Source organism: Zonotrichia albicollis, chromosome 11 (genome assembly GCF_047830755.1).
Source record: "Zonotrichia albicollis isolate bZonAlb1 chromosome 11, bZonAlb1.hap1, whole genome shotgun sequence".
Taxonomy (NCBI): domain Eukaryota; kingdom Metazoa; phylum Chordata; class Aves; order Passeriformes; family Passerellidae; genus Zonotrichia; species Zonotrichia albicollis.
In genome coordinates, this window is record NC_133829.1 from 1,174,954 (window position 1) to 1,191,067 (window position 16,114).

General features: G+C 49.7%; 1 protein-coding gene across 1 annotated transcript in view; it reads right to left on the bottom strand.

Annotated features, from left to right (window-relative positions):
* Window positions 1-15,568, bottom strand: part of PIAS1 (protein inhibitor of activated STAT 1) — a 66,321-nt gene extending 50,753 nt beyond the window's left edge. Inside the window, 2 exon segments of the mRNA XM_074549096.1 lie at window positions 15,429-15,514; window positions 15,517-15,568. Coding sequence (XP_074405197.1) covers window positions 15,429-15,514; window positions 15,517-15,553 — 123 coding nt within the window. The 5' untranslated portion in view covers window positions 15,554-15,568.
* Between the last annotated feature and the right edge of the window lie 546 nt (window positions 15,569-16,114).

The window sequence follows — 16,114 nt, forward strand, 5'->3', positions numbered from 1 at the left end:
AAAAAAGGGGGAAAAAAGGGGGAAAAAAGGGGGAAAAAAGGGGGAAAAAAGGGGGAAAAAGGGGGAAAAAAAGGGGGAAAAAAAGGGGGAAAAAAGGGGAAAAAAAAGGGGAAAAAAAGGGGGGAAAAAGGGGGAAAAAAGGGGGAAAAAGGGGGAAAAAAGGGGGAAAAAAGGGGGAAAAAAGGGGGAAAAAAGGGGGAAAAAAGGGGGAAAAAAGGGGGAAAAAAGGGGAAAAAAGGGGAAAAAAAGGGGAAAAAAAGGGGAAAAAAAGGGGAAAAAAAGGGGAAAAAAAGGGGAAAAAAAGGGGAAAAAAAGGGGAAAAAAGGGGAAAAAAAGGGGAAAAAAGGGGAAAAAAGGGGAAAAAAGGGGGAAAAAAAGGGGGAAAAAAGGGGGGAAAAAGGGGGGAAAAAAGGGGGGAAAAAGGGGGGAAAAAAGGGGGGAAAAAAGGGGGGAAAAAGGGGGAAAAAAGGGGGAAAAAAGGGGGGAAAAAAGGGGGGAAAAAAGGGGGGAAAAAGGGGGGGAAAAAGGGGGGAAAAAAGGGGGGAAAAAAGGGGGGAAAAAGGGGGGAAAAAGGGGGGAAAAAGGGGGGAAAAAGGGGGAAAAAAGGGGGAAAAAAGGGGGAAAAAAGGGGGAAAAAAGGGGGGAAAAGGGGGGGGAAAAGGAAAATTTACATCCCATACTGATACTGATGAACTGCTAAAATGTATTTTATGATTAAAGAAATCAGAAAAAAAATATTTCTGGGATGTGAATCCAAGCCCAGGTGAAAATCCTGGCAGGGAGTTCTTCAATAATAATAAATAATAATATTTATATCCTGGCAGGGAGTTCTTCAATAATAAATATTAATAATAATATTTATTATAAATGAATAAAATTTTTAAAACTAAATTATATATAGTATAGAATTTACATTTACATCACATATTGACACAGATTAAAGTGCTAAAATGTATTTTATGGTTAGAGAAATCAGCAAATTAGTTTTATGATGAGAATTCAAACCCAGGTGAAAATCCTGGCTGGGAAATGTTCAGCTCCCATTGACAAAACCTCCCGTCCTCACAGAATTGCTATTTATTTATTTAGTTATGTATTAAAAATAAATAAATAAATTTAATAGATAGATTTATTAAATTAATTAAATAAATTCTGTATTCTGTATGGCAGGGCGAAGTTCAGCTCCTATTGAAAACCTCCTGTCCTCACAGAATCGCAATCTATTTATTATAAATAAATAAAAAATAAATTTAACGAATTTAATAAACAAAATAAATAAATTCTCTATCTGTATGGCAGGGAGAAGTTCAGCTCCCATTGAAAACCTCCTGTCCTCACAGAATCGCAATCCATTTATTATAAATAAATAAAAAAATAAATAAATGATAAATTTAACGAATTTAATAAATAAAATAAATTCTATATTCTGTATGGCAGGGCGAAGTTCAGCTCCTATTGAAAACCTCCTGTCCTCACAGAATCACAATCTAGTTATTATAAATAAATAAATAAATTTAACAAATGTAATAAATAAAATAAATAAATTCTATATTCTGTATGGCAGGGCAAAGTTCAGCTCCCATTGAAAACCTGTCCTCACAGAATCGCAATCTATTTATTATAAATAAATAAATAAATCTAACGAATGTAATAAATAAAATAAATAAATTCTATATTCTGTATGGCAGGGAGAAGTTCAGCTCCTATTGAAAACCTGTCCTCACAGAATCGCAATCTATTTATTATAAATAAATAAAAAAATAAATAAATGATAAATTTAACCAATTTAATAAATAAAATAAATAAATTCTATATTCTGTATGGCAGCAGCACGTGCCAAGGCCCGAATGCAGATCCCAGGGCTGGAGCCCAAAGTGCCCTGGGCACAGAGAATGGGAAAGGGGGAGCAGGAAATTCAGTTTTCCATTCAGTTTTCAGCAGGAAATTCAGTTTTCCATTCAGTTTTCAGCAGGGAATTCAGTTTTCATTCAGTTTTCAGCAGGAAATTCAGTTTTCCATATCAGCCCCCTTCTCCCCAGTGTGCAGAGTGCCCAGCGAGGGCAGCAGAACGGCAGAGGAAGCAGATCTTCCTGCTTTTCTTCAGCCCTCAGTGAGAAAGAAAATGCTTTGCAATGAAAACACAGCCAAAGATGCACCTTGGGCAAGGCCTGAACTGCTGGCAAAGCTGACCCCGACCCCCAATGCTATTTCAGCCCTCACAATCTGGGATATTCTGGGATATTCTGTCCGTGCCAGAGCAGTGCATTTTATGCCTGTGACCAGAGTGTTACCCATAGGCCCGAGCACGCAGCGAGTGAGGAAATTCTCTATATTCTGTGCAATATTTTCCTGGCCCTCACAGAGCTCAGCAGCCCCTCAGGAGCGTTTCCCAGCACATGCCAAGGACGCTGCTTGGTGGGAAAAGGGAGATCCCATTCCCCCAACCACCACCCCATCCTGCAGACACCTCTCCTCACCATCAGCCCGAATCCAATGAATTTATTGCCACCATAACCCCTACCCTGCACAGAAACAAACGCCCTGATGGATTGAGGGGATTTTTAGAAGCCAAGTTTCAGCCACACCTAGGATTCCAAATCCATGAAAACCACTGCAAGTGAACTGCAACGGGATGCAAAGGGAGAACTCTGACAGCAAACCGATCCAAATCCCAACCAGGTGAGAGAGCTGCAGCTTCTGACTCTGCATTCCCTCAGCTTTTCAAGCCTTCCTGCCCCATTTCATCCCATTCTGGGGACAGAGGGAGGAGGATGCTCCCTCCATCCCTGCCCCTTTCCATCCCGACTGCCCCACCTCATTAACCACAAATCCCATCCCAACAGGAATTTGCATACACACAAGGCTTTTGCAGCTCATTAATGGCCCCTGAATAACTCTCACACGTTCATGAATTTATTCCCTGCCTGTCCCTTTCACACACACAGGATTATTTAGGGTCTGCTGACAAAACAAGGCAATTTCTGGGTGGCAGCAGAGATTTTTTTAGTATGAACTGGCTTCACCTTTGTGCCTCCTGACCCACCCCTAGGTAAAAACTTCCAGGTAAGGATGTTTAAACTGCTTCACAATACTGCTCAGCCTCTATAGCAAAAGGAAAAATAAAAATAGAGACATCAAGACATCATCCTGTGGGCCCAAGGAATGGAGTCCGTGCGGTTCATTAATTATTAATTAGCTCAAGCCTTTTACCAACCTGTGTGAATGTCCTCTAAAAAACAGAAGCACATTCTACCAAACCTGTGGAGTGAAGTGAACACGGGAAACAAGTTCCAACCCATCCCATTCCCCTCCACGCAGCCTGGCACCACCTCAGAGCCCTCCACGTGTGCAAAAACAACAGCACAGGTCCAAGGAAAGCTGAAAATCCAGTGTGCACACACGGGCTGAGCATTCCTCGGCACCAGGAACTCCTTGGAGAAAGCGAAGCAGCCCTGGATGCTCAGCTATTCAAAGTTCTGTGTGAGCACCGGGCTGGGCTGTTCTGAGCAAACAGCAGGGGAAGGTCATGCAGGGAGTCCTGCACTGCCCTCTGCCTTAAATTAACCTGGTCCTGAGCAGCCAGGAATGCCCGGACCTGGGGGTTTGCAGGATGCAGCACCACTGTCAGAGCCCGGTTTGATGCCCACAACTCGTGGGGAAAGCAGAGCAGCCAGGCCACAGCTTTGCACAGCGACCTTTGCCACTGCAGGGCCCAAGATAAACACAGGTATGAGAACACCAGCTCAGCTGCGAGCACACAAACCACTGGGAGAAACGGCTGGGAGGGAGCAGAGAGCAAAAAGAAAAATTATTCTAAATTGTGTCTGAGTGTGGGTGGGTTCGGTGGTCTCATCATAGAAAACAAATTAAATAATTATATATACATATATATACAGAGAGATGAGAAGGGGAAATGTCAGAGGATGGCACAAGTCCAGCATGACTTCCCTAATGAAGAAATAATGAAAGCTCAGAGTTATCAATCTAAAAATAGAGGATGTGGGGACAGCTGTGATCCAATCTAGAACGCCACGAGCAGCACCCAGAGATGGACAGGGAGGAGCTGTCTGTCCTCCTCCATCACAGCACCCAGGGACAGAACCAGGCTCCAAACAACACAGGCAGCGCCAGAAACCCTCCCAAAATAAAGGTTCTAAAGGTTCAAGGACACCTGGAGAGGCACTTGAGAACAGAGTTATCATGGCTCCTGCACCCACTGGATGCACAGGGCTGAGGGGAAGGTGTAGTAAACCCCTCAGGTTTGGCCAGGGCCCCTTGGAGAACAGAATGCTGACACAGCGGCAAAGAAGTTTCCTGTCCCCAGGGACATCCGCCTTGTACCTTATCCCTATAGCCATGGAAGGCAATATTGTGTTAAACCCTACCATTGGTCACTTATGGTCACTCTAACACCTTTGCCATTGGTCAGGATTGGATCCAGGCCAAGGGTATAACAGTAGCACACTGTACCCCTACTAACTCGGAAGAAGAAGAGCTGAGACCCTTCACGGACCCCTCCAATAAAGCCATACTCGTGGAACAGCCAGTGTCTGCTGCTTCTCCTCTCTCTACCCTCTGCTGGAGCCTTAGGCCAAGGGAAAAGCTACCTAGCCAGCAAAGCTGAAATCACAAGAGCTGCCTGATCACTGAGAGCTGAATATTCCCTGCTTGCTAGGGCTGACCCGCGGCCTTGGTCTGAGAGCGAGCTGGCTTCTGGCACCCAGTGCCCTTGGGGACTGAGCTCTGGAGCTGGAACAGCTGGCATAGGATACGACCAAGCAAGGCTCATTTAAGGAGCTGTTTGTCCTCCTCCATCACAGCACCCAGGGACGGAACCAGGCTCCAAACAACACAGAAACCCTCCCAAAATAAAGGTTCTAAAGGTTCAAGGACACCTGGAGAGGCACTTGAGAACAGTTATCATGGCTCCTGCACCCACTGGATGCACAGGGCTGAGGGGAAGGGGCTGCAGATGGAGGAACATTGCAGGCAGGGGTTTCTCCCACTTTGCCCTGTGGTTGCTCTTCCTCACTCACACATCTCCAGGAGCTGCAGGATGGACGCCTGCTCTGAACCACACCACAGCCACCTTTCCATCCCCAAGAAGCAGTTTCTAACACGTTTATTTTCAGCCATTTCCTCTAAAAGCCAAGTGACATTGTCGATGCCTCAAATAAAAATGTCACTGCAGAACAGAAAGAGACACACTTTACCAGCAAAGAGGCAAAAGTAGGAATTAACTGAATGAAAACCTGGGTGGACACCCTTTAGAAAAATATTATTTCAAATCCTTGTGATTCGAACCAACAACAGTTCTGATACTTGAAATAAAAAAAAAAAAAATTCTGAAGCCCTGCCATGGAGTGGCCTCAGCAGATTCACAGATGAGAGGCTGTTAAATCAACACAGAACCTACCAAAAAGAACAGCTTTGTTTGTGTCCCACGTTCCTGGCGCTGTGCATTTCTAGGTGCACTCACAGCTCCATCCAGAGCCTGAGCAGAGCTGCCTCCAACAGCTTTTCCAAGAAGCTGAAAATCTCCACAAATACTTGGACGGCTTCAAAGGCTCTTATTTTGCACCAGGGAAACGAGATACAACATCTGCACAGAAGTGAGATCATTTTGTCAGGGGAGTCTCGAGAAACAAGAGGAGGAATGAATTCATCAAAAACATTCTCATCCACACAACTCTTCACAGGACCCTCCTGCAGCTCACATCACAGATTTTACCTGAACCAAATTATCCCTACTGCATCCCTTCTGCTTTTCACAAAAAATACAGAACCCTAAGCTAAACTGCCAAGGCAAACTCACTTTGCTGCTATTTTCACCCTATATTCTATTTTGCACACTAACTAACCATTTCTCATTGGATATCTTGCATAAACCATCGTGTACAGCCCATTTTCAGTTGAATATCTTGGGTAAGCCCAGCTTAGAGAAGCCAGGCCTCCAAGTTCTGCCCAGCACGGATTTCTGAGAACATTGCTCACGTGTCTGCACGCTCCACTGGCTGTGACCACAAAAGATGCAACTTCAGGCGTTGCAGCAAAGCAAGGAGGAGATTGAGCTCAGCTTTCCATGGGTTTAGAGCCATGGATTTAGCAGGAGAAGGGGAAGGAGCAGGAGAGCTTCAAAATGGACAATAATTTCATGGAGCCTCCTGGTGAAGAGCTGTGTGTCACCTTCTCCTCTCTAAAGGTTCACTGCTTATGAAATTTTAATTTCTGGGAGCAATTCCCACCTTTTCCACTGGGATCAGTGGACAGCCTCAGGAACTGCTTTGCACACTGCTGAGGACGTGCACAAACAGAAATCCTCAAGAGTAAAAACTCCTAAAGAACAGCACTGTGGCACGGAATCAGCTGCCCAAAGCCCATCCCCAGGAATTGTGTGTCCCACAAGTGAGGCCCAGCAGCACGGCCTGGCAGGTTTGGGAGCAGGGCTCCTTCAGCCTGGCGGAGAAAAGGCTTTGGAGCAACCTCCTGGCAGCCTCCCAAGGTGTCCAGGAGGTCACCACGGAAACAGCCGGATCCTCCCACTGCACACAGCACAGGCTAAGGAGGAGGCTCGGGATGGAGACTGAAACCAGCCAAACCAACCCTGCTGGCACATGAGAGCAGCCCAGCCAGGGAAGAGGCTGTGCACAGAGGGGGTGCCATCTCCATCTCTGGAGGGGTCACACCAAGCCCTGAGTGACCTGTTCTGCCCACAGTCCCTCCCAAGCAGAGTCACTGAATGATCTGTGGGTGGTCAGGATCAAGGAGGTGTCAAACGGAAAGAAACACCAAGATAAACCAACAGGAGAGCCCTGCTGAACTCTGGCTTAAAGAATTCAGCGTGACAATTTCTATCAGAGCTGGAAACTGGGGAAAAGCACTCAGGATACAGCACAAGCAGATGAGGGCCAGGGCAGGAAGCCCCTCCGGAGATGAAGGGATGCTCCCCCGTGGGCGCAGGAGGAGGGTTGGCTGTGTGAGCCCGAAGCAGGGCAGGGACAGGAGCTGCCCCTGCTCCCTGCCTGCTGTCAGGCATCCTTCCCGCATGGAAACGGCCCCTGGAGCATTTCCTGCAGCCCAGGCAGGGCCCATCCATGTTTACTCCCATGGGCCCAGGCAGGGCCCATCCATCTCTACTCCCATGGGCCCAGGCAGGGTCCATCCATCTCTACTCCCATGGGCCCAGGCAGGGCCCATCCATCTCTACTCCCATGGGCCCAGGCAGGGCCCATCCATCTCTACTCCCATGGGCCCAGGCAGGGCCCATCCATCTCTACTCCCATGGGCCCAGGCAGGGTCCATCCATCTCTACTCCCATGGGCCCAGGCAGGGCCCATCCATCTCTACTCCCATGGGCCCAGGCAGGGCCCATCCATCTCTACTCCCATGGGCCCAGGCAGGGCCCATCCATCTCTACTCCCATGGGCCCAGGCAGGGCCCATCCATCTCTACTCCCATGGGCCCAGGCAGGGCCCATCCATCTCTACTCCCATGGGCCCAGGCAGGGTCCATCCATCTCTACTCCCATGGGCCCAGGCAGGGCCCATCCATCTCTACTCCCATGGGCCCAGGCAGGGCCCATCCATCTCTACTCCCATGGGCCCAGGCAGGGCCCATCCATCTCTACTCCCATGGGCCCAGGCAGGGCCCATCCATCTTTACTCCCATGGGCCCAGGCAGGGCCCATCCATCTCTACTCCCATGGGCCCAGGCAGGGCCCATCCATCTTTACTCCCATGGGCCCAGGCAGGGCCCATCCATCTCTACTCCCATGGGCCCAGGCAGGGCCCATCCATCTTTACTCCCATGGGCCCAGGCAGGGCCCATCCATCTCCACTCCCATGGGCCCAGGCAGGGCCCATCCATCTTTACTCCCATGGGCCCAGGCAGGGCCCATCCATGTTTACTCCCATGGGCCCAGGCAGGGCCCATCCATCTCTACTCCCATGGGCCCAGGCAGGGCCCATCCATCTCTACTCCCATGGGCCCAGGCAGGGCCCATCCATCTCTACTCCCATGGGCCCAGGCAGGGCCCATCCATCTCTACTCCCATGGGCCCAGGCAGGGCCCATCCATGTTTACTCCCATGGGCCCAGGCAGGGCCCATCCATGTTTACTCCCATGGGCCCAGGCAGGGCCCATCCATCTCTACTCCCATGGGCCCAGCCAGCCCATTCCCATTTCCCAACCCAACCACGGGAAGTTCGCTGCAGAGCATCTGCAGTGCAGCCCGTGAGGTGACAGCCCTTATCTGTGTCCCCTAAATAAACTCCCACGTGGCCACAGAGCCCCTGCTCTGCTGCAGGGCCCAGGGCTCCCTTCTCCCCCAGCACAGCCTTCAGCAGGCTCCTCTTCCTCGCCATTCATTATCCTGCCACTTCCCATATCAATCTCTTGTGTATCATCTCCCATAGACGTGAAGGTCAAGCTCAGGCTGACCTCTGGTCTAATTGTACCCTGGCTTTTCATTTCTTTGTTTCCCATATCCCAGACAAGCCCAGAACACCCTCCCACTCCTCCCCAGCCTTGGAATCCAATCTGCAGGGACACAACAGACCGGCAGGGACAGCCCCAGTCCCAAAGGGAAAAGCAGATGAAGCAAATTGCTGAGCAGCTCCCGGATCAATGCAGCTGCACCAGGCACGGCAGCCTCGGCCAACAAGGGAGAAGAAAAGGTTTGAAGGGACAATAATATCCTGTTCACCTGGTTCCACAGAATTCTGCCTGAAAACCTCTGCAAGATCAGAGCAAAGCTACCATCTCTCGCCCCATCCTCATCAAAGCTTTCATACTTCCAGTTTGTCTTGTAGCCCCCAAGCTTTTAATTTACTTTGAAATAGCCACATTTTATGGCAGTGACTACCTTTGAAATGGCTTTGATAGCGTTGAGTAAAATTACAGAAATAAGCAGTCTTTTGTAAGCTCCTTTCTCCTCCTCATCCCCCTCCCTTGCAAAAGATTTTTGAATATCTGCTCTCTCTACTCACTCTACTTTTAAGAAAGGCATTTGTTTCCATGAACAGACTGCTACTGAAGGTACTACGTGCAATTTCTGCATCATAAATCCAATCATCTCCCCTTTAAAAAGCCCAAACCAACACTGTCAGCACTCACTGGTCTGCACAGAGCTGGAGCACAGACAGAGCACAATCAATACCTGAGCTTCAGCAAGAGGATCCCAAACTCAGCTGCCCCAGGCGGGCATTTCCCCTTTTCTGCTGCTCAAGAACAACACAAACACTCATTTGTGGTTCTGTTAATCAGAGGTGAAGGGGGGCAGCACAGGCTGAGGCACACAAGGTATTTACAGAGAAGTTTTTCACGTAAAAGCCATGTTTGCATTCTTCCCTGAAATCTGGGGTTTTCAAAAGGCTTTTGCTACTTTTTATGGAGGGTGATAAAGCCAAGTTTTCCATTAGAAGGGCACCTGTAGAGCAAAAGTTTCTACACTGGAAGCACAGCAGCAAAAGCAAAGAGACATTGCTGACACAACTCCAGCTCTGGAGGTGAAATCCTCTCCTCATATTGCCAAGAGCCAAACATCAGGGCCTCATGTCAGAGAAAAGCCCCAAGAGAGAAAACCCATTCTCCAGCCACAAATCCTCTGGGACACTGAGAGATCCAAAAGTTAACCCTCTCAAAATGCTGATTCCCAAGCAACCAAGGGACCACGGCTTCAGATTCCATCGTTTCAGCAGAGCCCAGTGCCACAGGGATGGAGAGCACCGGCCCACCTCACCCTGAGCTTTAGGACAAACAGGAATTCCAGCAGATGATGCAGAGGGTCAGCCCTCACCTTACCCCAAGCTTTAGGATAAACAGGAATTCCAGAAGATGCTCTAAAGGGTCATCTTCAAACTCACCCTAAGCTTTAGGACAAACAGGAATTCCAGCACATGATGCAGAGGGTCAGCCCCCAACTCACCCCAAACTTTATGACAAACAAGAATTCCAGGAGATGCTCTAAAGGGTCAGCTTCAAACTCACCCTAAGCTTTAGGACAAACAAGAATTCCAGCAGATGCTCTGAAGAGTCAGCCCCCAGGTCACCCCAAGCTTTATGACAAACAAGAATTCCAGCAGATGCTCTAAAGGGTCAGAACCACCCTAAGCTTTAGGACAAACAATTCCAGCAGATGCTCTAAAGGGGGTCAGAACCACCCCAAGCTTTAGGACAAACAGGAATTCCAGGAGATGCTCCAGAGGGTCAGGCCCCAACTCACCCCAAGCTTTATGACAAACAAGAATTCCAGGAGATGCTCCAGAGGGTCAGGCCCCAACTCACCCCAAGCTTTATGACAAACAAGAATTCCAGGAGATGCTCTAAAGGGTTAGAACCACCCTAAGCTTTAGAACAAACAGGAATTCCAGCAGATGCTCTAAAGGGTCAGCCCTCACCTTACCCCAAGCTTTAGGGCAAACAAGAATTCCAGGAGATGCTCTAAAGGGTCAGAACCACCCTCACCCTAAGCTTTAGGACAAACAGGAATTGCAGGAGAAGCTCTAAGGGGTCAGCCCCCAACTCACCCCAAGCTTTAGGACAAACAAGAATTCCAGGAGATGATGCAGAGGGTCAGTCCCCAACTCACTCCAAGCTTTAGGACAAACAAGAATCCCAAATGATCCAGAAAGTCAGGCCCTACCTCACCCTAAGCTTTAGGACAAACAAGAATTCCAGCAGATGATGCAGAGGGTCAGCCCTCACCTTACCCCAAGCTTTAGGATAAACAGGAATTCCAGGAGATGCTCTAAAGGGTCAGCTTCAAACTCACCCTAAGCTTTAGGACAAACAGGAATTCCAGCACATGATGCAGAGGGTCGGCCCCAACTCACCCCAAGCTTTATGACAAACAAGAATTCCAGGAGATGCTCTAAAGGATCAGAACCACCCTAAGCTTTGAGACAAATAAGAATTCCAGCAGATGCTCTAAAGGGTCAGCCCTCACCTCACCCCGAGCTTTAGGACAAACAGGAATTGCAGGAGAAGCTCTAAAGGGTCAGAACCACCCCAAGCTTTAGGACAAACAAGAATTCCAGGAGATGCTCTAAAGGGTCAGCCCTCACCTTACCCCAAGCTTTAAGATAAACAAGAATTCCAGAAGATGCTCTAAAGGGTCAGCTCCCAACTCACCCCAAGCCTTATGACAAGAATTCCAGATGCTCTAAAGGGTCAGAACCACCCTAAGCTTTAAGACAAACAAGAATTCCAGGAGATGCTCTAAAGAGTCAGCCCTCACCTCACCCCGAGCTTTAGGACAAACAGGAATTCCAGCAGATGCTCTAAAGGGTCAGCTTCAAACTCACCTTAAGCTTTAGGACAAACAGGAATTCCAGGAGATGCTCTGAAGGGTCAGCCCTCACCTCACCCCCAGCTTTAGGACAAACAAGAATTCCAGCAGATGCTCCGGAAAAAGGCCAGGGCTGGGGTACCTCAGAACCATTCCAGGAGCACTGGAGCCTCAGGAGCCCCAAGGCCTGGTTTGGTTCTCACTCTGATGGCCCTGCAGGAAGTGCTGAGGGGCTGCTTTCCCTGAGGGGGCTCCAGGAACTCCATCCCGCTGTACCAAGCGCATTGGGACGAGCTGCCCTCGCTGGGCTCTGACCCACAGCACTCAGGCTCCATCCCCATGGATAACCTCGGGGTCAGAGGCACCCCAGCTCCCAGCCCTGCTCCATGGCTGCTGTTAAATGTTCATTTTGTGGGCCTGACCATCAATATTCTCACCAAAGTCCTGAGCACACACCCCGCCGCACTTCTCCTCCCCGCAGCAACATTCTTCTGGTGCATCTCCTACCTGCTTCTAACTATAAATACCTTTATAACCAAAAGAAAAACTGCTGTAAATGTATTGAAAATAACTACTATAAAATGCTGGTGGCTTCCTTCTCAAGTGAATTTGACTTGCACAGAGCCAGAGATCCTCCCAGGATCTTTTACCCAAACTTCTCTGGCACTGTATTTATGTGCATGCAACAATCTGGGGTTTCTTGGCAATAAAAAAGGATTATGGATTGAGGCTTGCACAGTTCAGCTGCCAATTTTATCCCTCTGATATCTGCAACCCCAAGTGATGATGACCTAAAGCTCAAAAAAAAAAGATACCCAGCCCAAAAGGCAGTGAAAAATACAATTGTGCTGGCACACACCAAATTAGAGCATGAGCAAACGTAATCCAAGGGCTCAGATAACAATGAAAAGTGGATTATATTTACTTTAATCTCAGCAACACACAACCTCAGCAACTTATAAAAGGATTAAGCAGGAAGAGCTCGTAATGCAGAAGTGTAAAATTCTAATTGAACACTGAAACAGGTAGATTATGTTTATTAAAATTAGGGATGCAATTCCACAGGTCCATTTGTCCCTGTTATCCCCAAAGTGCCTCCCTGGATTTCAGGCAGGGGGATTTCCCAACTGAGAATATTTCTAAGTGGTTTGTGTTCCTCACCATTGTGTGCAAATGCTGTGATGAATTTTCATTCAAACTCTTGGCTCACTTTTTTTTTCTTTTTTTTTTTTTTTAAAGTATAAATTATGTCTAACAAGAAACACACCAGGGATCTCTTCAATCCCCAAAGGCACTTTCTTAAAAGGAGAGAGAACAAAGGAGAAAACCTCCCAGCATGTGCTTTCCAAACCAGCTTCTTAGGACAGTATCAAGAATGACAATACTTGAACATAAGCTTTTCTTTTTCATTCTTTGATCCGTGCTTAATTGAATTGATTATTGCAAACTGTGTAATGATTTCCAAAATGCTGGAGTGGAAGGCAAAGATCACAACAATCTAATAACCAATTTAAAGAGATGTAAGAAATATTGAAGGAAAGATTTAATCACTCAAGTATACTCCTTCCAATTAGAAAGAGCTTTAAATAGCTTACCTTGAGATAAATTAGAGTCTGGGTGCAATTAGACAGGAATAGTAATTAAGATCAGGAAAATTCACATACGCCTCAGCCTATGGAGTGAGGGAGAACCCCGCACAAGAACCAACTTTGCAGTTCCCTTATTTCAGCAGCAGAAAGGGAAACACACCGCTCCAATTTACCCCAACCTTCCTGAGCACCCAGAAATTCAGGAACCTCGCAAGGCTGGGATCTGCAAAGCTCTGTTTCATCTTATCTGATTTTTTTTTTTTTTCCCCCACAGAACAAACAATCCCAAATGGGGGCAAAAAAAAGGCTGAAAGGCTCTTGCTTGTGGTAAGAAAATAGATGACAGGAAAGGCAATTTCATGATTAAAACTCCATGAGAAATTGTGGCAAATTAAGACTGACCACTGTTTTTCTGGAAGGAGCAAGAACTTTAATTTTCCTTTGGCAATAGCACCCATCATATCACATTCCCCAATTTCCACATGCTCCCCACACACAGCCCCGGGGCTCTCTACACAGGAAGGCAACAAACTTTTAGAAACTTGAGTAAGTTTTCCTGACAAACTTTTTCTGGCCAGGCAAAAGAATTTTGCTGCATACTCCCAGCCCAAGTATTACAGTTGATTTTAGTTTTGAAAGGTCACTAAACCTGAAATCAATTCCATTTGCTAATTAATCAAAAGAAAACCATACAAGGCTTTACCTAAGAAAATAATTAAAGGAATTCACTGGTCATTCTTCAAAGAGCAGAGTCTTAATCACGAACCCTCCCTTAGCTACCTTTCAACTCCCAAAAAAAAGAACTTAAAAGCATGTTTTCTGGGGATTTTTTCACAGAGAGTCATCCTCCCATCCCTGACCACTCCAGTCATAACCCGAGCAGAAAACTGAATTGACAATAAAATACTAACTTTGGTATTTACCCTCCACATCCCTGAGGCAACAGCACTTTAGGAAACATAAATTCAAAAAAACCTCTGTTTTTTCTCTGCTGGTTCTCAAGAAGGAGATTTCTACCAGTGATCAATAAAGAGGTTTGGAATGACTTTATTCCCTATCTCCCATCTCTTTGAACTCCTTTTGAGTCCCTGTTGCTAATAAAGGCATCACATAAAGCCAAGCTGGCTGCTGTGCACCACGAAACTCCCTCGGTTACTTACCAAAACACTCTATTCCATTTGCCACGCTAAAATTAACAAAAAGTTGAGCACTGGAATCACATCTTAACCCTTTGATCTCGTTATGTGGGAAGCAGAGTTTGAAAAGAAAAAAGGCTCAAGGACTCCACAGCTCGAGCAATACAATGTGGTCTGAGGACAGCCAGAAAAACAGAGGCCAGAGGAGGATTTAAAGGAGGATCTGAAGGCTCCTGACCCACACCAGCCACAACACACCCAAGATTTGATATTTCTTCACCTGCTGACAGCTCCTTGAGCATCTAAAAACGAAAGTGCACGATACCTTTGATACACAGAAAACTGAGATCTACCAAACCTCAGGGGAAAGACAACATATCTCCTTAGTCATACTTGACATATTCCGTAGTTTATGCTACGCGTTTCACACGCCCGTGCCCGCACACATTTCACATCCACCTGATTCGTGCCGCTCACTGCGAACTTCCAGAGGCAGGAGCCCTCCTGGTGAACACGGACCCTGTGACAACTGCGAGGAAACTCTGCAACTTCGAGCACCCTGCAGGGAGTGCAGGGCTCAGTCTGCACCCACGCACGGCCTCGGAGCGCCCGCAAAGTTTCGGGGGGTGCTCTCCCCGGCTTTCGGGGCGGATGCTCACCCCAACCACCCTCCATCCATGCTGCTCTTCCTCAAACCTGCGGATTCTCCTGCGCGGTTGAAACGCGAAGTTCCGCGTTCGCCAGAGCTCCTCCCGCTCCTGCCCCGCGGGTGAGCGCTCAAAACCCCCCCAAAAATCCTCCAGAACCGCCCCAAACGCGGCGACCCCGGCCCGGGCAGCGGCGGCGGGGCTGCGGGGCGCTCGGAGCGCCCCGTTTCCACGCGTTCCGCAGGATGACAGGGACGGCCGCCAGCTCAACACCGCGGAACTCCTCCACATCTGCTTGTGACGTTCTTTATTTACCGGAGGGGCGGCGAGCCGGCCTCCCCGGCGCGCTGCCCCCGCTGTCACCGCGGGCGCCGCCGCTGCCGGGGGTCGCTCCCGCCGGACTCCCCTGCAAACTTCGCGGGGCGCCCGGGGCTCCGTCCCCCGCCCCGGCAGCGGCCGCGCCGCCCCCCGCGGGGGCTCCCCCGGCCGCCGCCCTCCGCCCGCGGCGGCGCGGCCCGACCCGGCGGGCGCCGAGCGGAGCCGCCCGCGCTGCCCCGGCTGCCGGCGGGGCCGCCCGGCGGAGCGCGGCCGGCGAGGGGGGGCGGCGAGGGGAGGCAGCTCCGCGCTCCGCTCCCCACCCACCCCGCCCCTCAGCCCTCGCTGCCGGCGGCGCTCCGCCGCGGCCGCCCCGGCGGGGCTCGTCTCGCCCCGGGCCGGTCTCGGCCGCGGCCCCGGCGGCGCCGCGGGGGGACCCGGAGCTGCGCTTTACCTTTAGTTCCGCACTGTCCGCCATCTTGCGACTCTGCGCGCAGGCGCAGTGAACCCCGCCGGGACACCGCCCCCCCCCCCCGCCCCGCCCGCCCGCAGCGCGCAGCGTTTGAATCGCGGCGCCATTTTGTGCCTCCTCGGCCGGGCCGGCCCCGCCGCTCGGAGCCCTCGGCCGGGGCCGCCGCACCCGCCGGGCTCTCGCTGCGGCTCCCCAGCCGCCCGGGACGCCGTGGGGCCGCCGCCCTGCCCGTAAAGTTTCGCCGTGCGCGGCGCGGCCCCCGCGGTGCTGCCGGCCCCGCTGCGCGCTCCGTGAGGGGCGCGGGTCCCTCCGGGCGCCCCGGCTCCCCTCAGCCCCGCGGATCGCCACAGGGGAGCGGTGGATGCGCCTTCCTGCAGTAATAAATAAATTGATTAAAGTGGGATTTGGAACTCCGCTTCCTGCTACTCAATCCGCAGGTTTCAGACCTTTAGGAGTGGAAGGAGATGGGGCCGGGGTACCTCAGCGGGCGCCGGCGGAACCTCCGGCTCCTGGTCTGCGCCAAGCGGGAAATGATGAGCTTTACTTCGGGGAATTACAAGTTTTATTTCAGGGAATTATAATTTTTATTTCCCTGGGCTAGTTCGGAGAAGTTCAGGAATTACCGTGAGTTCTCCCGGGTTTTCCTGTTACCGAGGAACAGCACTACA